The 24,902-nt window shown below is 36.4% G+C and overlaps 1 protein-coding gene and 1 pseudogene across 1 annotated transcript; both read left to right on the plus strand.

Annotated features, from left to right (window-relative positions):
• The first annotated feature begins 2,757 nt into the window (after window positions 1-2,757).
• Window positions 2,758-3,731, plus strand: LOC110607374 (metalloendoproteinase 3-MMP). The gene has a single exon (XM_021746473.2). It carries the CDS (start codon window positions 2,778-2,780, stop codon window positions 3,702-3,704), a length of 927 nt encoding a protein of 308 aa, XP_021602165.2. The 5' UTR covers window positions 2,758-2,777; the 3' UTR covers window positions 3,705-3,731.
• Window positions 3,732-7,397: 3,666 nt separating this feature from the next.
• LOC110608385 overlaps window positions 7,398-24,902 on the plus strand; it is a 28,509-nt pseudogene continuing 11,004 nt past the window's right edge.

Here is a 24,902-nt window from a genome sequence, read left to right on the forward strand (position 1 = left end):
ACAAATAGATATATGATCCGTCTGTGAAATTAAATTAATACAAATAGACATAAAACTAGTTTATAAAGAAAATATATATATATATATATATATATTTATAAAGAAAATATATATATATATATATATATATATATTTATCAATATTTATTTGTAAAATTGTTATAGTTACAAATAAATTTACAAAATATTTTATTAAATTTTTGTAGCACATGCTTTCGCCTCCAAAATTTTATTATTAGAAACAAATAATATGATATAGAGAAACAAATTAATATTTACTTCAAAAATTAATAATTAAAAGTAAATAATATAACATTTAGATATTAATAAATAGTTGTCTAAAAAATTTATTATTAAAAATAAACAAAATACTATTTAGAGGCAAATAAAATTTTTTACTTAAGTAGTAGGTTACTGTAATAAACTTATTATTTATCTAAAAATATAAGTCCCTAAAAGACTATTAGTAGTGATATTCATAATAAAGTGTAAATTATAATTATATAATTTTCTTCCAAAAATTTTATATTTAATTTAAAATTAATATTTATTTATTTATTTTCCATTTATTTGTCGCTTAAAAGCGAGTCATATGATTTCATGTTACTCTATAAATAATTGATTGCATCTAAATCATTTATTTCTATTGATTTTTTTATTTAAAAATAGTAATTACTATTTTACTTAATTTTAATTCCAGTCAAATATTACCTATATGGCTTTCATTTCAATTTATATTAGTAAAATAATATATTCAATGTTAAATGGGTTTTGTATGAAATTTATTTACAGATTTTATTGAAATATAAGTATAAATTATTGAAAGGCCCTAATAATATATTTATTCAAGTTAATGATGTTTACATTGAAAAACAGAGAGTTTTTAATTATTTTTATACATATATCTTATTAAATACCATTAATTAGAGTAATTTAAAATATATTTAATAAAATGAAAGTCTACCTTATTATTATGTTTTTCTAAAGGATATTGTTGTTAAATTTATATTAAATAATATAATATTAATTGAAATAAATATAATGAAACAATTATATCCCTAACATTTTTTTAACTTTTTTATGTATACGATTAAAACAAGTTAAAATTATCTGTATATGAAATAGTTACTTTTATTCTTATATTATAATTAAATTTGAATAATTATTTGTTATATAATATAAAAAAAATTTTATTTTATATTTAAAATAATAATATATACTGTTTTTGAAACGGAGATCGAGGAATAGAATTTGAAATCTTATTCAAATGCACCTACTACCAGACTAAGACTGTGAGTACAAAATAATAATAATATACATATATTCTACTAATGTATTCCTTTATATTATAATTTTTTCTCTAAAAGTAATTATATTAAAATATTTTTTAGTTATCATAATTAAATGTATAAAATAAAAAATATTTATATAAAGTATATAACGTATAGTTAAAATAAAAAATATTTCATTTTCATGAGAATCTTCCTCATGTAATTTTTAACAATAATAAAAATAACAAGAAAAAGAAAAAGAATGGTTGTGTTCACATTCACCAACCATTAATTCTGTGCTACCCATAATTCATTTCTAACTGTTAGATTAGTCAGAGTGAGAAAAGTATGCATGAATAAGACTAAGGCATAGATTAAGGTGAGTATTCAGTCCATTCGGTTCAAAAGTAAATCGAACGGAATAAATTAAAAATTAAAATTTTAGTATTTATAAAAATCGAATCGAATTGAATCAGAAATTGAATTGAATTAAATCGGTCTGATTTGGTTCGGTTCAATTGATTTAAATTTTTAATAAATTTTTTACTTTTGCACTTTATTTTTAGTATTTTCAAATTTAATTGAAATATTTTAACTTTAATATGATATAATCTCTCTATATTATTGAAAATAATATATTATTATCACTAATCGTTCGATTCAATTTTTTGATTTTTTTCTGATTAAAATCAAACCGAATTAAAATAATTAAAATTTTTAAAATTAAAAATCGAACTGAATCGAAATGAATAAAAAATCAAACTAAAATTTTAAATTAATTCGGTTAGATCAATTTTTTCGATTTGAACCGAATACAGTTGCCTCTTAGCATAGATAAAATAATGTAATATAATGAATTATTAAAGTGACTTCTGTTTAAAATTCAAATAACAACTACCAATCAAATTAAGCATAAAAATAGTAAAAATTCATAATATGTCTTAATAAATATTTCAGAACAACCAAGTATTTTAATATTTCCACATAAATGATAGTGAACAATTTATAATTATTAAAACTTAATAAAAAGCTTTGATCAAGCCAATAGTTTTAAAAAAAAAAAAATTCTAAATATACCACATCTGCTTAAAATTTTTTAACAAGTATCCTCTTTGTCCTTTCTTTTTGCTCTCAAACATTTAAGATTTTTTGGGTAATGAGCATAAGAAATTTCTTTTTAAAAAAAATTATGAAGTTCCATTAGGTCTGTGAATTTTGTTTTTATAAGTGGAATTTAGGTCAACTTTTTGGAATTGAAAGACTAAGCTAGGTTGGAATTATGAACTTCCATCACGTAAGAAATAGTCTATTTATGTTGCTATTCTTCTTCTTTATTCCACACGTTTTGAACAATTCATGAATTAATTAATTGCAATATAAGACTGACTTTCTCTTCTAAATCTATAAGGGAAGACTGATTTTTCCATCTTGCCCTATAAATAGCTAAGCATGAGAGCTTTGAGTTCTCACAAACCATCAAGTTCAAGGTCAATTTTTGTCCCAAATATGGCTTCTAAAGCTTTCGCCATCTTCTCTTTCACTATTATTGTCTTCATTTCTCTTCTTCCTCGTGCAGCTTTAGCAAAGTTTGATGATAAAAAATCACCACCATTTGATTTCCTTAAGAATCTTCAAGGATGCCATAAGGGTGATAAGCTCAAAGGCATTCATGAGCTGAAAACCTACCTTGAACATTTTGGTTACTTACACTATGAAAATCAGTCTCATGCCAATGGTGATGATTTTGATGAACTATTGGAGTCTGCTCTTAAAACCTATCAGCTCAATTACCATTTGAACGTCACTGGATCCTTAGATTCTCAAACTGTGTCCAAGATGATTATGCCTCGATGTGGTGTACCAGACATCGTTAATGGAACCACTCGAATGGATTCTAGCAAGAAAAACCATCACCATCGCTCCACCATCTTCCATACAGTCTCTCATTATACATTCTTCCCTGGAAATCCAAAATGGCCAACCTCTAAGTATAGTCTCACCTATGGGTTTCTTCCTCGAACTCCAACTCAAGCTGTGGACCCTGTTGCAAAAGCTTTCCAAACATGGGCTGCCAACACACATTTCAGGTTTTCAAGGGTACAAGATTATACCACTGCCGATATCAAAATAGGGTTTCACAAAGGTAACCATGGGGATGGATATTCTTTTGATGGACGTGGTGGAATTCTTGCTCATGCCTTTGCACCGCAAGATGGACGATTCCATTATGATGCAGATGAAAGATGGGCAATAGGTGCAATGCAAGGGGCATACGACTTGGAGACTGTGGCCTTGCATGAGATAGGACACCTACTTGGTCTTGGGCATAGCTCAGTGGAAGGAGCTATTATGTTTTCGAGTATTTCTTCTGGGACGACTAAGGGTCTCCATAACGATGACATCCAAGGAATTCGTACTTTATATAATGTTTGACTTTTTTTTTTTTTTTTTTATATTAAGAGTGGGACTTTTCTTTTCAGATTTTGAAAAATAATGTCTTTTTTATATTTTGAACATTTTTAGTGTAATATGCAATTACAATGTTTTCCTTTAAATACTCGATAAATAAAAGTTTAATTTTCTTTTAAATATTCAATAAATAAAAGTTTCTATTTTCTCTCAAGTTAATGAGAGATTATTCAATATAACAATTATATATAAACAGTTGTATATATAGTGCTTAGTACCAATTTTGCTTTTTTAACCAATTTAGTAACAAAGCTTGTGGATAACCCATATATAGCGGTGTTTAAAGATGCGTGAGCTGAAAATATTGTTTAATTTACATTTAGTTAAAACTTGATAACTCACATTTCTCTTATTAAATTTCATGAAAATTATCAATTTATTTTTTAATTTAATATGCTTAAATTATATTATAAATATTATTATTTTATACATTTTAAAAATAATTTTATTTGTTAAAAAGTTAATTTATATATTAAATGCATTTATATCATACATCTTATTACGTGAATTTTTGAAAGTATATTTTCTCAAGAGCATAATTTTAGGATATTTTAATAAATTTATACATTTGTTGTAAATCAGATTAATTATTAAGCTAAACATTGGGTATGGACACTTTTCTGATTTGTTCCAAAGACATTCTGTTTTCTCACTTTCAATAATGTGGGTCATTAGGTCGAATAAATTGAAAATTATAGTTATAATATTTGTAAAATTGAGTAAAATCGATTTGATTTAATCAATTAATTTTTTTACTTTTTTTATTTTATTTTTAATATTATACAATTTAATTAAAATATTTCAATTTTCATTATAATTTAATATTTTTATATTATAAAAAATAATATATTATTATCACTAATAGCTTCGATTCAATTTTATTAATATTTTTTATTAAAATTAAATTGAATTAAAATAATTAAAATTTTTAAAAATAAAAATTAAATTAATAAAAAAATAAATTTTAAATTAATTCGATTCGAGTGATTTTGTACTATTTAAATACTGTTGTGACCTGAACCGAACACACCGATTTTAATTATTGCATGCAGATTAAGCGACTATTCTTAATTATGTGCACAAATACTTCCCTCTCTTCATTTCACCTCTTAAATTAATATATAAATTCATAAATTTTTTTAAAAATAGTTACCAAATTTCAAAAACAGTAATACCATTAACTCTAAAAAATACTCCTAAAAAATAACTCACTCAAATTCTTATTGAGTAAATAAATTTAATTTTTAAATTTTAATATCTAATTTATAATTATACTTATTTATATTTATATTGTTAATAAATAAAAATAAAAATTTTATAAAATACATAAAATATCATAGAAAATTTGTAAATATTTAAATTTAAAATTATTACAAAATATAAAAGAATAATTTATTTTAAAAAAATTTAAATTACCTTTTATTTTTCTTTTAATTAAACACCAATTTTAATATTAACATTTCATTTAAAAACTTATAAGTGTTATTAAAATATATAAGTATTATTATAATTATAAAATACCTAATTAAAAAAGTTCATTCTTTTTGTGGGATTGATCGGTTAATAATTCACCAAATCATACTATTTCAGACTCTATTTCTCTATTAAATATTCAAGAAAATTGATTGTAGTGTTTATGTATTGTTGTTTTTATACATTATTTATTATGAATTTCTTCTAAACTTTTAATTTTATGAAAATTGTTAAACACTTTTGTGTATTATGAATATGAATTAAAATGGTAAGAAATATTATTGAAAATATGTAAAATTTTTTGATAAATTTTTTTATGAATATTATTAAAATAAAATTAATGTTTTCAATGAATTTGCAATAGCTATATCTCTCTAGAAAATTTTTTTGATAGATTTTCGAAGAATTTGTTATTGTATGGAATATAAATTTAGCCACGGACAAAATTTATTAGTAAATTTTCAAGAGGATTAATTCACTAGAAATTCGTCACTAATATTTTGAACGACAATGAAAATCTGTTGGAAAAATAAGCAATATAACTTTAAGGGACGAATCATAGTATATTAAATCTGTATTTTTTAGTGTATTATAAATTAAAAAAATAAATTATATTCATAAAAATAAATTATAAATTTTACAATTTAATTATTGGTTTTGTAAATAATAAATTAAGATATATATTATTTTATTCATTAATTTATATGACGGGCCATGAAAGTTTAAAAACGTAAATATTTAATTTTTTTTAATTAAATTTGTATGGAAATGGTTATTTTATAAAGTAAATACTCCAGCAAATAAAAGATTAAGAATAATTTTATTAATCTACTTATTTCCACATTTATATATATTATATATTATAGATTATAAAAGTTCAATTAATCTAAAAAAAATCTAATCGTTTATGTGTATTTTCATTTTAATTTAATTTTTTTAATTTTAATTTAATTTAATTTTTTTAATTTTAATTTAAATTAATTTAAGTGATTCAGTCATTAATTTATAATTAAAAAATAATAACAACAAATGTATGTGATATGCTAGATAGACTTTTAAATTTAAAAATTTAAAGATGGATTAAAATTATAAAAAAATAAAATTTGAGCCAATTAAATTAAAATGCAAACACCAAAAAATATTGTACATGTGGAATGAGCATGAAATTTCATTTAAGTGTATTAATTTTGCTTAACATGTGGAATTTCGGTCAACCTTTTGGAATTGAAAGACTAAACTTGGGGATCTTCCTAGAGTCACCCTTTCATATTATGATATTTATGATATTCTAAATCAATATCACTTATAACGTCAGAAATGGTTTTTATTTTTTTTAAACTGAGAATCGGAGATTGAGATATTTTAGATTTATTTAGATATACTTACCACCAAATAAAATTAAGTATTTTAGTGCAGAAATTGTCTTTTTATATTATTCTATTCTTCTTCTTGTTTCATTCATAGATTTTGTCGTACATCTAATTTTAATTTTCTAATCAATAAAAGTATAACTTCTTTAATGCATTTACCTCACTACAAAAAATGTTAAAATTAGCAAACAATTTTCATTATTAAATAATTTTATTACTAAAATATAAAAATATATAAAAATTATTAGCAATATTAAATATTATTATTAAAAATTTTTTTTTATTAATGCCCGCTATTTTTATTGTTTCCTTTGTTTTTATATATATTACTACCAACCATTATTCATATATATTGAGTTGTATATTAATATTTATAACAGTAAAATTAATATTACTGCAATTTTTTTTTATTAATTTTTATATTTATTGTAGTGATCATAATAATAAATTAAAACTTCATAATTATGCTATTATTACCGTTATCAAATGGGCATGAAATTTTTTTAAAAAAACACGAAAATTTCATTGGAATGGAAAGACTAATAAAATATGAAATTTCATTGGGTCCATAAGTTTTGTTTAACATGTGAAATATATTTAGGTAACCTTTTTGGAATGATAAGACTCATAAAATATGAAATTTCATTAAAGTCTATATGTTTTGTCTTGCAATGTGGACTTCCTAGGGTCCCCTTCATGTTGCAATTCTTCTTCTTCCTCCTCTTATCTTCTTCTTTGTTTTTCCACACCTTTTGAATAATTCATGAATGTACACCTTATGTAGCTTTAACAAAGTCTCTAATGATGAAAAATCATCCCATTTGATTTTCTTAAGAATCTTCAAGGATGCCATAAGAGTGACAAGCTCAAAGGCAGTGACGAGTACATAAATTCAATTCAAGGTCCAATTTAAATAAATATCTCCTGTTTTATTATTTTATCAATTTTTTTTATTATTATCCCAAAATTATTATTCACTTTCTATCATTATAATAATATATAATTGACTATTATAATCTTATTTAATTTTACGTTATTTTCAAATTAACCTATCATTAATTATTATTTTTCTAAATAAATATTTAAAATATTTCTTAATATTTAATAAAATTTAATATTTTTAAGATAGTATAATTGAAAACTTAATAAAATAACTTATATTTTTTAATATGTGTGAAAAATCTATGTTAAGAAAATAATTTTTTATAGAAAGTGAATAAACTATTATAATTAAATCATTGTCATTCTCATCTATTTTTCATTCATTAAAATATATTTTTAATAATATTATTATCAGTATTTGCAAATATATCTTTCAATATAAATTATCGATCAATTATTTATGGTTTATCACTATAAAGTCGTTTATTTATGGTTTATCACTGTAGAGTCGTTCTGCTATTGTTGTAACATGTAAATTTATAAAAGAAAAAAATTATTAAAATAATATAATATTTTAATACAAGATTTACTATTGAAATTTAATTTTTTTTTAAAATATTCTAACCATTAAAAATTATTCTCGTATAAATACATTAGTAACTAAGAGAGATAAATAAAAAAAATTATAACTTAATAATAAAAATGATATATAAAAATAAATTAAATAATGAGTGAATAACCTAAGAAAAAATTTAAATGGAGACTTGAACTTGAAATCTTGAGAATGAGAAGCAAATTTTTTGGATTGAAAAATAATATAGGAGATGAGAAACTAAATAGTAAAAATTTCTTTGATAAATGGATTAAAGAATTTGAAATTATAAAATATAATAATAATTTAATTAAATAATTTTGAAATAAGGATGAGTTGATAAGTTTTTTAAACATGTAGGGATCTAATGATAATTTTTCATATTTTAAAAAAAATTACCTGTATACCTTTAAAAAATTTCAAAAATTTCTGAGGGGCTCATGGCCCCTTGGCCCATGAATGGGTCCGTTAATGCTAAAAGGCATCCATGAGTTCAAAATCTACCTTGAACATTTTGGTTACTTACACTATAAAAATCAGTCTCTAATGATGATTTTGATGAACTACTAGAGTATACTCTTAAAACCTACCAGCTCAATTATAATTTGAAGGTTATTGATTCCTTAGATTCTCAAACTGTATCCAAGATGATTATACCTCAATGTGGAGTGCTAGACATCGTCAATGGCACCACTTGGATGGATTCTGGCAAGAAAAACCATAATTGTAATTCTTCCTTTTTCCATACTGTCTCTCATTATACATTCTTCTTGAGAAATCCCAAATGGCCAGCTTCTAAGTATAGTCTAACTTATGGGTTTCTTCCTTGAACCCCCCACTCGAGCCATAGACCCTATTGTGAAAGCTTTCCAAACATGGGCTACAGCCACACATTTCAAGTTTTCAAGGGCATGAGATTATACGACTGTCGATATCAAAATAGGGTTTCATAGAGGTAATCATGGGATGGAATTTCTTTCGATGGATGTGGTGGAATTCTAGCTCATGCTTTTGCACCACAGGATGGATGATTTCATTATGATGTTGATGAGAGATGGGCAGTAGGTGTGAAGAGATAAAAACTGACCTCATGCAAAACAACACTACAAAGAAAAGTGAGCAGCATGAAAATCAAAGGAAAACGACGCTGTAGAGAAAGAAGTAAAACGACAGTGTTTTATTTATAAATGCAGCTCTTCCTAAATACTTCTAGAAAGATGTAGAGGGCTCCAGTTTGTTAGTCTGTTAAGAATCTTGTAATACCCGGCTAGACCCCGGTATCGGAATTCCTACGTTCCGGCGGATTTTCCGTTGGAAGTCGGGATTCGAGGATGTCGGAGCTTGCCCTAAGGGTATAAGAAAGGTTTTTAAGAGGGTTTTTAAGTGTTTTTATCATGTTTGCATGTTTTGAGTTAAGGAAGAAAAGTGAGTTTTTGAAATGAAAAGGCCAAGGGGACAAAAGCCAGGTTCGGCCGCCGAAGGTGAAGTTCGGCCGCCGAAAGTTGCATGGTTTTGCATGCACGTTAGGCCGCCGAAGGAAGAGTCGGTTGGCCACCACAAAAGCCCCTTTGCCCGAGACTTGAGTGTTAAACACTCTGTTTTTGGGTCAAAGGTGGGTTCAAGCTCTCCTTGGTGTGTTTCTCATGTTTTCCTCAAATCTTGCATGTTTTAACATGTTTTAAGCTTTGTTTTAGAGATTTGAGCAAAAGGAAGCAAAGTTGAGCAACTTGGAGACTTTGAGTAGTTTTCCACCACATCTCCAAGTTTGGACCAGCAATCCTCTCGTTCTTCAAGAGGTAAGCATGGATCCTCACCTCCCCTTATGTTTAAAGTAAGTTTTAAGAGTTTTTAGAGAGTTGTATGGGTTAGTTGTTGGTGGAGCTTTGAGTTGAGCATATGTTGAGCATATGCTATTTGATGTTGTTTTAGGGGTTTGAGTTAGTTTATAGACCCCTATATGCATGAGATATGTTAGGTGCTAGTTGAGAAGTGTTGGTATGCATGTTATGGGTGTTTTATAGGTTTTTGGAGGCTGGAACCCTGAGTTGGGTCGGGATTCTGCCTTTCTGGAGAATCCAGGTTCGGCCGCCGAAGCAAGGTTCGGCCGCCGAACCCCTTGTGGAGGCAGTTTCGGCTGCCAAACCTTGCCCCCGAAAGCTAGGCTTTTGGGTGAGAAAGAGACTTTCGGCCGCCGAAAGAGGGAGTTCGGCCGCCGAAAGTGCATGAGTTTCGTCTCTGGACGAGGCTTTCGGCCGCCGAAGGTGCCGCCGAACATGCATGAGTTTCGTCTCTGGAGGGAGGTTTCGGCCGCCGAACCAGCCGCCGAAAGTGCCCTGACCAACCTTCCTTTGCCCATTTTGTCATGCATGCTTATGATGTTTTAGAGGGGTTTTGGGGAGATATTAAGAGTTATGTTTAAGTAAGTTTGGTCCTCATTTGAGTCCACCTGTGTAGGTACGGACCCGAGAGACCAAGGAGGCCCACAGAGTTAGAGTTACAGCGACTGCTCAGCAGTTGACAGAGGTGAGTGGAACAGAACTTTGTTTTAAGTTACTGAATGTTTTAGCATGATTCATGCATCATTACTGCCATGTTTATGTAGGATGCTTTGCATTAGTATTCACCAAGTTGAGGCATTGCATTATTATTTGTTTATGTGGATTGGACCGAGGCGACTCCAATAGCCCATAAGTCTGTCATTATTGTATGTCCTGTGTGAGCTCCTTTGGGGCCGGGCATTTAACTTGGATGAGTCCTGTGAGAGCCCTTATAGGGTCGGGCACCATGAGTAGTTAGTGAAAGACCTGTGTGAGCTCCTTTGGGGGCCGGGCACCGACAGAGGGAGTTTTGGGGTCATGTCCAATCTGAGATGTGAAATGTTTGTGCAGTGATGCATTTCATTATAGCATATTTTAAATGTTTTTATGGTTTCCGCTCACTGGGCTTTAGTAGCTCATCCCTCTCCCTAACCCCATTTTTCAGGGCCTCAGAGAAGAGAAAGAGAAAGAGAAAGCAAGGGTAAACGCATATGTACTAGTATAGAATAGTGGACATGATAATGATGTACAGTACAGTGTTTATGTAATGTATAGAAATGATGTAAAAGCAAGTTATATAGAGTATTAGAGTATTGTGCTTGGCCCTAGTGCTTGTTATCCTTTGTACATGATCCTTTTATGTTATATATGTTTGAGACAATGTTGTGATGAGAGCTAGGCTTGGTGCATGGTAGTATTTCTATCTCTGTAGTTACTGTATGGTACCATAGCAGGTATCACTCTTCGAGTGCATACAGACAGAGCATGCATAGTCCAGGCTTAGTTGAAGAAAATAATAGAGAAGAGTAAGTAACAGTGTTAAGTTTAAGTGTGATCATGTATGGGTTTTATCAGGTACACAGAGTTTACAGGTGGCTTACTACGGGTCCCGGCGGCCTTAAGCCGATCTGGATCCTAGTGCCGGTGATGGTCCGGTAAGCGGGCTGTTACAGATTGGTATCAGAGCATAGGGCCTCTAGAGTACGGTGTGCTGAGCGGGATTAGAGATATCTCACATCGGAAAGAGGTTGTTTTAGAGGGCAAGCACAATAGGAAGATCATGTCCACTAGGATAGGATGTTGAGTCCTGTCTTGATGCTGTGTAATGCCATGATGTTATACATGTGCATTTAATGCTTGCTATGATATGCTATGCTATGAGTTGAGGGTTCATGTTTTTACATGGATCCTATGCTAAAGTGTATGTTATGTTTTCAGAAGCGAAAATGAGAGGAACCCGTCGATCAGCTAGATTGACTGGAGCTCCGCCCGAGAATGAGGGTATGGAAGGGCGTCCCCCTGCTTTGCCAAGAGCTATGTCCCAAAGGGCAGGCAGAGAAAGAGCATCAAGAGACCCTAGAAGGTCTTTTGATGAAAGCAGGAGGGAGACAGAACAGAGAAGAAGATCGAGTGATACAAGGGAAGAGATGGATGTGGATCCAAGAAGGGATGGAGGGTTAGGTGTTGGCACTACAGAGGAGGATGTGGGATCATCACAGGGAGGCGGTCAGGCCTCGGGGTATGGTTATCCACCCCACTATCAGCCCTACCCACAGGGCCCAGGATATTCGATGGGAGGTACATCGGATTATCCTAGTTTTCACCCATATCCCACATATATGCCTTATCCACCGTATTACCCCCCATATCCACCATATCCCATGTATCCACCCTCGCCTTTTTACCCCAGTCCAGCATACTCTACACCAGAAAGTTCTGCACCTCCCCCACCACCACCAGTGGTACAACCAGAAGCCCCAGTTATCCAAACACCTCAACCTGGCCCATCTGTGAGGAGCAAGGTAAAGATGACTGATTACCTAAAGTTAGATGCTCCTAAGTATCAATCCGGAGATGATCCGTTTGAGTACATTAAAGCAGTCAAGATGATAGCAGATGAGCTAGGGGCAGATGATACCAGAGCCATTCAGATGGCAGGGTTCACTTTAAAATGTAAGAAGGCGAAGGAATGGTTTGGCGTCTATGTGGACCCTAGGTTGGATAACATGTCTTGGGAGGAGTTTGCTAATGAGTTTGCCGGATGGGCATTTCCAGATAGTTCGAAAGAGCTAAAGCTGATAGAGTTTGAGCAGCTCAAGCAGACAGAGGAGATGAGTATTGATGAGTTTACTGACAGGTTTATTGAGTTGCTGCGGTATGCAGGACAGGCCTATGATACGGAACAGAAAAAGGCCAGGAGGTATGCTATGAAACTGCATTCCAGGTATTCCTCTTTGATCCATGCAGCCGAGAGGGAGAGTTTCCACACCGTGGTGGATTTAGCACGGAGAATGGAGGCTAGTGCCATTATACAGGGTACAGTGAAACAGCAGCCGGCACAGTCCTCTGGTTCTAAGACCCCAGGTAGGGGCAAGTCAGATCCCTCTTCACAGGGTGCAGCAACTTCCAGTGGTAAGAAGTGGAGTGGTTCCACTCAGAAGTCGAGGAAGAATAAGTTCTGGAATAAGATTAAAGCAGGTCTGGGATTGGGCAGTGGCATGAGTTCAGGTTCAGAGGTTCCAGTGTGTAGTAGGTGCGGTAAAGCGCACAGAGGAGTTTGTCGCTTTGGGATTACAGGATGTTACAGGTGCGGCCAGGAGGGACACATGGCTCGTGAGTGCCCTCAGGCAGCTTTCACGGCACCATCCCAGCAGACAGCTCCAGCTAGCATGCCACAGCCACCAGTTTCAGTTATGACGCAGGGCAGAGGCAGAGGGAGAGGGTCAGCCTCTTCATCTGCAGGTCCCAGAGGTGGAGGTCCGTCAGCTCCGGCGCGGATTTTCACGATGACACAGCAGGAGGCAAACACTTCTAACACCGTGGTGTCAGGTAACCTTCTCATTGGGTGTTCTGAGGTGTATGCTTTGTTAGACCCTGGTGCTTCACATTCCTTTGTTGCTCCTAGAGCCATAGAGAGAGTGGGTTTGATGACGTCTGGGTTAGAGTGTCCCCTATGGGTCAGTGGCCCTAAGTGTGATCCATCGTTGGCAGAGACAGTCTGTCGACATAGTCCAGTGTTTATAGATGGTAGATGCCTTCCAGCTGACCTTGTGGTTCTAGAGTTGACAGATTTTGACGTCATTCTAGGGATGGATTGGCTATCTGCATATGGTGCTACCTTGGACTGTAGAGACAAGGTAGTTAAGTTCAGAGATGAGGATGGATCTGAGTTTGTCTTCAGAGGAGACAGGAGGGGCACGCCTAGAGGTCTGATATCAGCCCTACAGGCTCGTAGGTTGCTCCGGAGGGGATGTCAGGGGTATCTAGCTCATGTGAGAGAGCTAGACAGTCAGGTTAGGGACCCCAGATCAGTGCCCGTAGTCAGAGAGTTCCCAGATGTGTTTCCAGATGAGCTTCCAGGACTACCACCTGATAGGGAAATAGAGTTCGAGATTGAGTTAGTGCCTGGTACCAGACCGATCTCTATTCCTCCCTACAGGATGGCACCAGCAGAGCTGAAGGAGTTGAAAGAGCAGCTACAGGAGTTGGTAGACAAGGGTTTCATCCGTCCAAGTACCTCACCCTGGGGTGCTCCAGTGTTGTTTGTCAAGAAAAAGGATGGATCCCTGAGACTTTGTATCGACTACAGGCAGTTGAACAAAGTCACTACCAAGAATAAGTATCCTCTACCCAGGATCGATGATCTATTCGACCAGCTAGCAGGAGCAGGTTGTTTTTCTAAGATAGATCTGAGATCGGGCTATCATCAGCTGAGAATCAGGGAAGAGGATGTACCTAAGACAGCTTTCAGGACCAGATATGGGCATTATGAGTTCTTAGTGATGCCGTTCGGGTTAACTAACGCCCCTGCAGCATTCATGGATCTCATGAACCGAGTTTTCAGAGAGTACCTGGATCACTTTGTTATTGTCTTCATAGATGATATCTTGGTGTATTCCAGGAATGCAGAGGAGCATGCCCATCATCTGAGGATAGTCCTGCAGACCTTGAGAGAGCATGGTTTATATGCCAAGTTCTCCAAGTGTGAGTTCTGGCTAAGGAGCATTTCATTCTTGGGGCATGTAGTGTCAGATCAAGGTATAGCAGTGGACCCCAAGAAGATAGAAGCTGTAGCCAATTGGCCTAGACCCACCACAGTGACAGAGGTCAAGAGTTTCTTGGGTTTGGCAGGCTACTACAGGAGATTCGTTCAGGACTTCTCCAAGATAGCGGCTCCTATGACCAGATTAACCAGAAAGAACCAGAGATTCACATGGTCTGACCAATGTGAAGAGAGTTTCGAAGAGTTAAAGAGAAGATTAACTTCAGCCCCGGTGTTAGCTCTGCCTACTAGTGATGAAGACTTCACAGTGTTCTGTGATGCGTCCCGAGTGGGATTAGGTTGTGTGTTAATGCAGAATGACAGAGTAATCGCTTATGCTTCTAGACAGCTGAAGAAGCACGAGCTGAACTATCCGACACACGATCTTGAGATGGCAGCTGTTATCTTTGCACTCAAGATGTGGAGGCATTACCTCTATGGGGTGAAATGTGAGATCTTTACAGATCATAAGAGCCTACAGCACATCCTGAGTCAGAGAGAGTTAAACTTGAGGCAGAGACGGTGGGTGGAATTGCTTAGTGATTATGATTGCAGGATCCAGTATCATCCGGGAAAGGCAAATGTTGTAGCCGATGCCTTAAGCCGGAAATCACTAGGCAGTTTAGCTCACATTACAGCAGAGAGGAGGCCGGTGGTGAAGGACTTCTACAGGTTAGTTGAGGAAGGGCTACAGTTAGAGGTAACTGGTACAGGTGCTTTGATTGCACAGATGAAAGTTACACCCGTGTTTCTGGAGCAGGTGGCTCAGAAACAACATGAGGATCCAGAGTTGGTCAAAATTGCCAGGACTGTTCAGTCAGGCAAGAGCGAAGAGTTTAGATTCGACGACCAAGGGATTCTCCGCTACGGGAATAGACGATGTGTACCAGACGACATCAGTTTGAAAGGAGACATTATGAGAGAAGCTCATAATGCGAGATATAGCATTCACCCTGGAGCCACCAAGATGTATCAAGATCTGAAGAAAGTTTATTGGTGGCCAGCAATGAAGAGAGAAGTGGCACAGTTTGTGTCAGCCTGCGAGATATGTCAAAGGGTGAAGCTAGAGCACCAGAAGCCGGCTGGAATGCTTAACCCACTGCCGATTCCAGAATGGAAATGGGAGAACATAGCCATGGATTTTGTAGTGGGCTTACCGGCGACGTTCAACAGACTAGACTCCATATGGGTGATTGTGGATAGACTGACTAAATCTGCTCACTTCATTCCTGTCAGGAGTGGCTACTCTGTGGACAAGCTAGCGCAGGTGTATCTTGAGGAAGTTGTGAGGTTGCATGGGGCTCCTGTTTCTATAGTGTCTGACAGAGGACCCCAGTTTACCTCCAGGTTTTGGCGAAGTCTGCAAGAGGCTATGGGCACAAGATTAGACTTCAGCACTGCTTTCCATCCACAGACTGACGGACAGTCAGAGAGGACCATCCAGACCATAGAAGATATGTTTCGAATGTGTGTGCTAGATTTTGGCGGATCTTGGAGGCAGCATCTACCCTTAGTGGAGTTTGCCTACAACAATAGCCATCATGCTAGCATAGGGATGGCCCCATATGAAGCTCTGTATGGGAGGAAGTGCAGGTCACCAGTTTGTTGGGAAGAAGTTGGAGAAAGGTCCCTAGCAGGGCCTGAGTTAGTAGAGATCACGAACAGGGTGGTGCCCATTATCAGAGAAAGGCTCAAGACTGCTGTTAGTCGGCAGAAGAGCTATGCAGACGTTCGCAGAAAGCACATAGAGTTTGAGGAGGGGGATCTGGTCTTGTTGAAGGTGTCTCCAATGAAAGGGGTGGTTCGTTTTGGGAGGAAAGGTAAGTTGGCTCCGCGGTACATTGGACCTTTTGAGATTGTGCAGAAGGTCGGAAATGTGTCGTATACGCTTGATTTGCCTATGTCTATGGAAAGAATCCATCCAGTCTTCCATGTTTCGATGCTAAGGAAGTTTGTGTCAGATCCGAGTAAGGTTCTCAGTGAACCAGATGTGGAGATCCTAGGTGATCTCACGTATGTGGAACAGCCAGTACGGATCATTGACACCCAGATCAGAAAGCTAAGGAACAAGGAGATCCCGATGGTGAAAGTCCTCTGGAACCACCATAATATAGAAGAGTGTACCTGGGAGACAAGGGAGTCTATGCTCCAACAGTACCCCCATCTCTTTTGAGGTTAGTTCTAGATTCTTTTGTTCTTTATGTGCTTTATGTTATGTTTTGAGTATGTTTGAGTTAGAGAGGAACATTCGGGGACGAATGTTCTTAAGGGGGGGAGAATGTAATACCCGGCTAGACCCCGGTATCGGAATTCCTACGTTCCGGCGGATTTTCCGTTGGAAGTCGGGATTCGAGGATGTCGGAGCTTGCCCTAAGGGTATAAGAAAGGTTTTTAAGAGGGTTTTTAAGTGTTTTTATCATGTTTGCATGTTTTGAGTTAAGGAAGAAAAGTGAGTTTTTGAAATGAAAAGGCCAAGGGGACAAAAGCCAGGTTCGGCCGCCGAAGGTGAAGTTCGGCCGCCGAAAGTTGCATGGTTTTGCATGCACGTTAGGCCGCCGAAGGAAGAGTCGGTTGGCCACCACAAAAGCCCCTTTGCCCGAGACTTGAGTGTTAAACACTCTGTTTTTGGGTCAAAGGTGGGTTCAAGCTCTCCTTGGTGTGTTTCTCATGTTTTCCTCAAATCTTGCATGTTTTAACATGTTTTAAGCTTTGTTTTAGAGATTTGAGCAAAAGGAAGCAAAGTTGAGCAACTTGGAGACTTTGAGTAGTTTTCCACCACATCTCCAAGTTTGGACCAGCAATCCTCTCGTTCTTCAAGAGGTAAGCATGGATCCTCACCTCCCTTTATGTTTAAAGTAAGTTTTAAGAGTTTTTAGAGAGTTGTATGGGTTAGTTGTTGGTGGAGCTTTGAGTTGAGCATATGTTGAGCATATGCTATTTGATGTTGTTTTAGGGGTTTGAGTTAGTTTATAGACCCCTATATGCATGAGATATGTTAGGTGCTAGTTGAGAAGTGTTGGTATGCATGTTATGGGTGTTTTATAGGTTTTTGGAGGCTGGAACCCTGAGTTGGGTCGGGATTCTGCCTTTCTGGAGAATCCAGGTTCGGCCGCCGAAGCAAGGTTCGGCCGCCGAACCCCTTGTGGAGGCAGTTTCGGCTGCCAAACCTTGCCCCCGAAAGCTAGGCTTTTGGGTGAGAAAGAGACTTTCGGCCGCCGAAAGAGGGAGTTCGGCCGCCGAAAGTGCATGAGTTTCGTCTCTGGACGAGGCTTTCGGCCGCCGAAGGTGCCGCCGAACATGCATGAGTTTCGTCTCTGGAGGGAGGTTTCGGCCGCCGAACCAGCCGCCGAAAGTGCCCTGACCAACCTTCCTTTGCCCATTTTGTCATGCATGCTTATGATGTTTTAGAGGGGTTTTGGGGAGATATTAAGAGTTATGTTTAAGTAAGTTTGGTCCTCATTTGAGTCCACCTGTGTAGGTACGGACCCGAGAGACCAAGGAGGCCCACAGAGTTAGAGTTACAGCGACTGCTCAGCAGTTGACAGAGGTGAGTGGAACAGAACTTTGTTTTAAGTTACTGAATGTTTTAGCATGATTCATGCATCATTACTGCCATGTTTATGTAGGATGCTTTGCATTAGTATTCACCAAGTTGAGGCATTGCATTATTATTTGTTTATGTGGATTGGACCGAGGCGACTCCAATAGCCCATAAGTCTGTCATTATTGTATGTCCTGTGTGAGCTCCTTTGGGGCCGGGCATTTAACTTGGATGAGTCCTGTGAGAGCCCTTATAGGGTCGGGCACCATGAGTAGTTAGTGAAAGACCTGTGTGAGCTCCTTTGGGGGCCGGGCACCGACAGAGGGAGTTTTGGGGTCATGTCCAATCTGAGATGTGAAATGTTTGTGCAGTGATGCATTTCATTATAGCATATTTTAAATGTTTTTATGGTTTCCGCTCACTGGGCTTTAGTAGCTCATCCCTCTCCCTAACCCCATTTTTCAGGGCCTCAGAGAAGAGAAAGAGAAAGAGAAAGCAAGGGTAAACGCATATGTACTAGTATAGAATAGTGGACATGATAATGATGTACAGTACAGTGTTTATGTAATGTATAGAAATGATGTAAAAGCAAGTTATATAGAGTATTAGAGTATTGTGCTTGGCCCTAGTGCTTGTTATCCTTTGTACATGATCCTTTTATGTTATATATGTTTGAGACAATGTTGTGATGAGAGCTAGGCTTGGTGCATGGTAGTATTTCTATCTCTGTAGTTACTGTATGGTACCATAGCAGGTATCACTCTTCGAGTGCATACAGACAGAGCATGCATAGTCCAGGCTTAGTTGAAGAAAATAATAGAGAAGAGTAAGTAACAGTGTTAAGTTTAAGTGTGATCATGTATGGGTTTTATCAGGTACACAGAGTTTACAGGTGGCTTACTACGGGTCCCGGCGGCCTTAAGCCGATCTGGATCCTAGTGCCGGTGATGGTCCGGTAAGCGGGCTGTTACAAATCTGTTACATCCAAACCGTGTATATAAACATTCATGCATAATCAATAATATTTCAATTCTTTCATCCCTAAAATTACAGTTACTTTTTCATGGTATCAGAGCTCATCATATGTGAGCAATTCTGCTAAGAAAACCCCAGATCTAGATTTGGAAAAACTCATCTATCCTCTAAATCTGTACACTAAGATACCTTGCAAACATAATAGCCGAAATTACAGAATAAATCATATTGAAAAACGCTGAAAAGGAAGATAAGATGATCAAGCTTTTGAATTCTGATTCTCCCAACATGATCTTGTCAGCTCGCCCCTAATGGAAACAACTTCCTAACATGGATTAGATCAATGATAATTGCGTTAAAGGCAAAAGATAAGCTAAGGTTCATAAATGGCAAGTGCAAAGTACCAGAGCAAAATGACAAAAGTTATGAAGAATGACAGAAAGCTGATAATATGGTAATGTCCTAAATTCTAAATGCTCTTTCAAAATATTTAGTTGAGGCCTTCCTTTATGCGATAAATACTTATGAATTGCGAAAAGAATTGAATGAAAGGTTCAGGGACAACAATGATCCCTTAATGTACCAGTTAATGAAAGAAACTAACAATGTCAGTTAAGTAAACAACCCTCTTATGATGTATTATATAAAATTAAAGAAACTGTGGGATGAGTGTGCATGCTTGGAAATAATTCCTGTGCGTGATTGTGGTGCAGCAAAATCATTTGCTAATATGAAAAGCAAACACAAATTGATGCAATTTTTAATGGGTCCAAATAAAACCTATGATCATGTGAGGAACCAAATTCTCATTATAGACCCCCTACCTAGTGTGAATAAAGCTTATTTTATAATCTTGAGAATTGAAAAACAGAGAGAAGCCCAAGGTGCAAGTGAAGAGTTTGGAAATAGTGCAATGATGGCAAGAGTTCCAGAAAGAAACAAGGAAAAAACATTGAAAACGCAATATAAGAAGAGAGATGACAGAGTATGCACCTACTGCAAGGACACCGGGCATATAAAAGATACATATTTCAAGCTCAACGAATATCCAAACTGGTTCAATGAACTCAAACAGCAAAGGGCCAAAGGGAACAACAATATTGCTCAAGTGTATGAAACACCTCTAAACTGTGAAGATAATTGTGTCCAGAATAAGGCAGATTAGAATATGGAATCATTAATGCAGGAAATGATGAAATATATGAAGGCCCATGGCCAAGGTATTGTTGTCAATAATGATGCTAGTTGTGTGAGTTACACTTGCTTTGCTGGTATGTTATCCTATTGCTACTCTAATGCTTGTAAGATTAAGAATATAGAGAAATAGATTGTGGACATAGGTGCCACAAGTCGTATGTGTAATGATTTATCTATTTTTTCAAGCTACAGATGTAACAACCCGGAAACTGGACCGCTATCGATGCTAGGATTCAGATTGATTTAAGGTCGCCGAAACCCGTAGCAAGCCTACTATACATCCTGGGTACCTGATAAAATCCCATACATGATCATACATTATAACAAAAACTTAAACATTTCATGAACCAAGGCTTGACCTATGCATGTATCATAAACTGAAAACATAAAATCCATACTAGAGCCCTCATCAAATGCTCCAGTATGGTAAACATCACATGCCCCAAGCTTAGTTCAACATAACACATGCTTAAAACTTTTACATAATGATCATGTTAACAGGGATTACAAAGGTAAAGAAAACTAGGGCCAAGCACAATTTTAATCCATTAAAAATTTACATATCCACACTATACTATTACATAAACTATACCAGCTACTATGCCGACTTTCTGAGCTATCTTGGACCCTGCAAACCTGGGGTTAGGGAAAAGGGATAAGCTACAAGAGCCTAGTGTGCAGAACATAAAAACAGTTTAATAAACATATGCTCTTATGAAATGCGTCACAACACAAACAATTCATATCAAGATGAACTTGTCACCAGTAACCCTCTACATATTCCAATGTGCCTGGCCCTTAACGGAGCTCCTCAGGACTGTTGCTTAAACATAACATAACATATACATAATGCCAGGGGCGTAGAATGGGCAGCCCTGATATTTCCCTTACATAGTGCCGGGGCATAGAATGGGCAGCCCTGGTCTTTCCGTATCATATCATATCATAACATCTCGAGGGCTAGTGGGTCATCCAATATCCATCCACAACAACAGTAAATTATGTAATGCATCATATTCATGAGTTCTAATGCAAACAGCTTAATACATAAACATGGCATTCGTGATGTGTGAACATGCTTAAAAAGTTTAGTTCTACTCACCTCTAGCTGACGCTCGCCTAAAACTGGTGCAGTTATCTCATTGCAGGCCTCTACAGTCTCTCAGGTCCGATCCTACACAGATGGACTCACATGAGGGACCAAATATAACTATTACAACAACTCCCTAAAAACCCCCCTAAAACATAACAAAACATGCACATAAAACAAGCAGAGGAAGGCTGGGCAGGGGACTTTCGGCGGCAGGTTCAGCGGCCGAAGGTTCCTCACAGATCCGATAGTCAGGTATTTTCGGCGGCCTAAATTCCACACAGATCCGAAAGTCAGCAACCTTTGGGGGCAGGTTCGGCAGCCTAAACCCCTTCATAGATCCGAAAGTCCATGCTTTCGGGGGCAGGTTAGGCAGCCAAAAGGCTGCCTTCACAAGCAGGTTTGGCGGCCAAACCTTGCTTCGGCGGCCGAAACTGGGTTCTCCAGCAATTCAGAATCCGATTCTGCCCTATGCACACAACCACCTAACTCTCCAATCCTCACACCCAACAACTCAAAAACATGCATACTCACTCATCATGCATAAGGGGCATAAGAACTAGTCTAATCCCCAACAAGCAACAACAAAAACACTTAAGAGCAAATATTCATTAATAACCCAACTTAAACCCTAAAACTTTAGATCTAACTATTTCATGCATTATTAACTCTTAACCCCTTCTTAAAACTTATTTAAAACATAGGAAAAGCAAAGATCTAGACTTACCTCTTGGAGATCTAAAGGTAACAGCAACCCCAACGTGGAGGTGAGGTAAAACGGTCTCCGGAGGTCTCCAAGGTTTAAAACTTTAGATTTGAACTCAAATATTCAAAAACGAGGGAAAACTCATGAATTTTCTGAAAGATTTGAAGAAAAAACAACAAGAATCACAAAGGGAAGGCATGGACCTACCTCTGCCCGAAAATGGAGAGAAAGCTCTTTCATTTTTGGGCTGAATGCCTCTTATAGGTGGCTAGTTAAGCCACTTTCGGGGGCCGAAAGGGGAGGTCCCGCAGAGGCCGAACTTGAAGGTTCGGCAACCGAACCCGGTTTTTCCCTTCCAAAACTATTTTCTTTAAAACTCTTTTCTTTCTTTCTTAAAACCTTAAAATTTTCAAAATTCATTTTATAAAAACCTTAATTTACCCTTCCTAAGGAGATTCCAGCTTTGGAATTTTGGGTTTCAACGGGAATTCCATCGGAAGATTAGAATTCCGACGCCGGAGTCTAGCCGGGTATTACAACAGAGTTCTAACTAAACCAAACTTTATCACCTTACCCGATGGCAGTATGAAGTCCATCACCAAAATTGGAACATTTTTCTTTAACCAAAATCTACAACTATCAAATGTACTCTATATTCCCACCTTTAAATACAATTTGTTATCTGTAAGTTAAATCACAGAAACCAATAAAATTTCTGTAAGTTTTTTCCATAATAAATGCCTTTTGCAGGACTTAGCGACTAAAGGCTTGATGGCTGTTGGAAGGATGCACCAAGAATTATACAAGCTAAATAAAGAATCATTTAGCCATCAATAAAGCAGATCAGAGGCAGCATTGATATCTCAACAGCATCTAAATAAATATGAAGTCTGACATAGAAGACTAGGACATATATTTAGAAACAAGCTGCTATATCTAAATGTAATTGAGGCTAGTAATTGTGATCCTTATGTGTGCATTATTTGTTCTATTGCAAAATAACAAAGGCTGAGTTTCAATAAAAGCAAGATTACTACCATAGCACCCTTTGAGCTAGTTCATACGGACTTCTAGGGTCCATAATTAGCACTTTCAATTTCAAATGCAAGATATGTGTTGACCATTGTGGATGACTATACTAGGGTAACCTAGACGTACTTATTACAACATAAACAATCTGTGTTTTCCATATTGAAAGTGTAACAGCCCGCTTACCGGACCATCACCGGCACTAGGATCCAGATCGGCTTAAGGCCGCCGGGACCCGTAGTAAGCCACCTGTAAACTCTGTGTACCTGATAAAACCCATACATGATCACACTTAAACTTAACACTGTTACTTACTCTTCTCTATTATTTTCTTCAACTAAGCCTGGACTATGCATGCTCTGTCTGTATGCACTCGAAGAGTGATACCTGCTATGGTACCATACAGTAACTACAGAGATAGAAATACTACCATGCACCAAGCCTAGCTCTCATCACAACATTGTCTCAAACATATATAACATAAAAGGATCATGTACAAAGGATAACAAGCACTAGGGCCAAGCACAATACTCTAATACTCTATATAACTTGCTTTTACATCATTTCTATACATTACATAAACACTGTACTGTACATCATTATCATGTCCACTATTCTATACTAGTACATATGCGTTTACCCTTGCTTTCTCTTTCTCTTTCTCTTCTCTGAGGCCCTGAAAAATGGGGTTAGGGAGAGGGATGAGCTACTAAAGCCCAGTGAGCGGAAACCATAAAAACATTTAAAATATGCTATAATGAAATGCATCACTGCACAAACATTTCACATCTCAGATTGGACATGACCCCAAAACTCCCTCTGTCGGTGCCCGGCCCCCAAAGGAGCTCACACAGGTCTTTCACTAACTACTCATGGTGCCCGACCCTATAAGGGCTCTCACAGGACTCATCCAAGTTAAATGCCCGGCCCCAAAGGAGCTCACACAGGACATACAATAATGACAGACTTATGGGCTATTGGAGTCGCCTCGGTCCAATCCACATAAACAAATAATAATGCAATGCCTCAACTTGGTGAATACTAATGCAAAGCATCCTACATAAACATGGCAGTAATGATGCATGAATCATGCTAAAACATTCATTAACTTAAAACAAAGTTCTGTTCCACTCACCTCTGTCAACTGCTGAGCAGTCGCTGTAACTCTAACTCTGTGGGCCTCCTTGGTCTCTCGGGTCCGTACCTACACAGGTGGACTCAAATGAGGACCAAACTTACTTAAACATAACTCTTAATATCTCCCCAAAACCCCTCTAAAACATCATAAGCATGCATGACAAAATGGGCAAAGGAAGGCTGGTCAGGGCACTTTCGGCGGCTGGTTCGGCGGCCGAAACCTCCCTCCAGAGACGAAACTCATGCATGTTCGGCGGCACCTTCGGCGGCCGAAAGCCTCGTCCAGAGACGAAACTCATGCACTTTCGGCGGCCGAACTCCCTCTTTCGGCGGCCGAAAGTCTCTTTCTCACCCAAAAGCCTAGCTTTCGGGGGCAAGGTTTGGCAGCCGAAACTGCCTCCACAAGGGGTTCGGCGGCCGAACCTTGCTTCGGCGGCCGAACCTGGATTCTCCAGAAAGGCAGAATCCCGACCCAACTCAGGGTTCCAGCCTCCAAAAACCTATAAAACACCCATAACATGCATACCAACACTTCTCAACTAGCACCTAACATATCTCATGCATATAGGGGTCTATAAACTAACTCAAACC

This window comes from Manihot esculenta, chromosome 15 (genome assembly GCF_001659605.2).
Source record: "Manihot esculenta cultivar AM560-2 chromosome 15, M.esculenta_v8, whole genome shotgun sequence".
Taxonomy (NCBI): domain Eukaryota; kingdom Viridiplantae; phylum Streptophyta; class Magnoliopsida; order Malpighiales; family Euphorbiaceae; genus Manihot; species Manihot esculenta.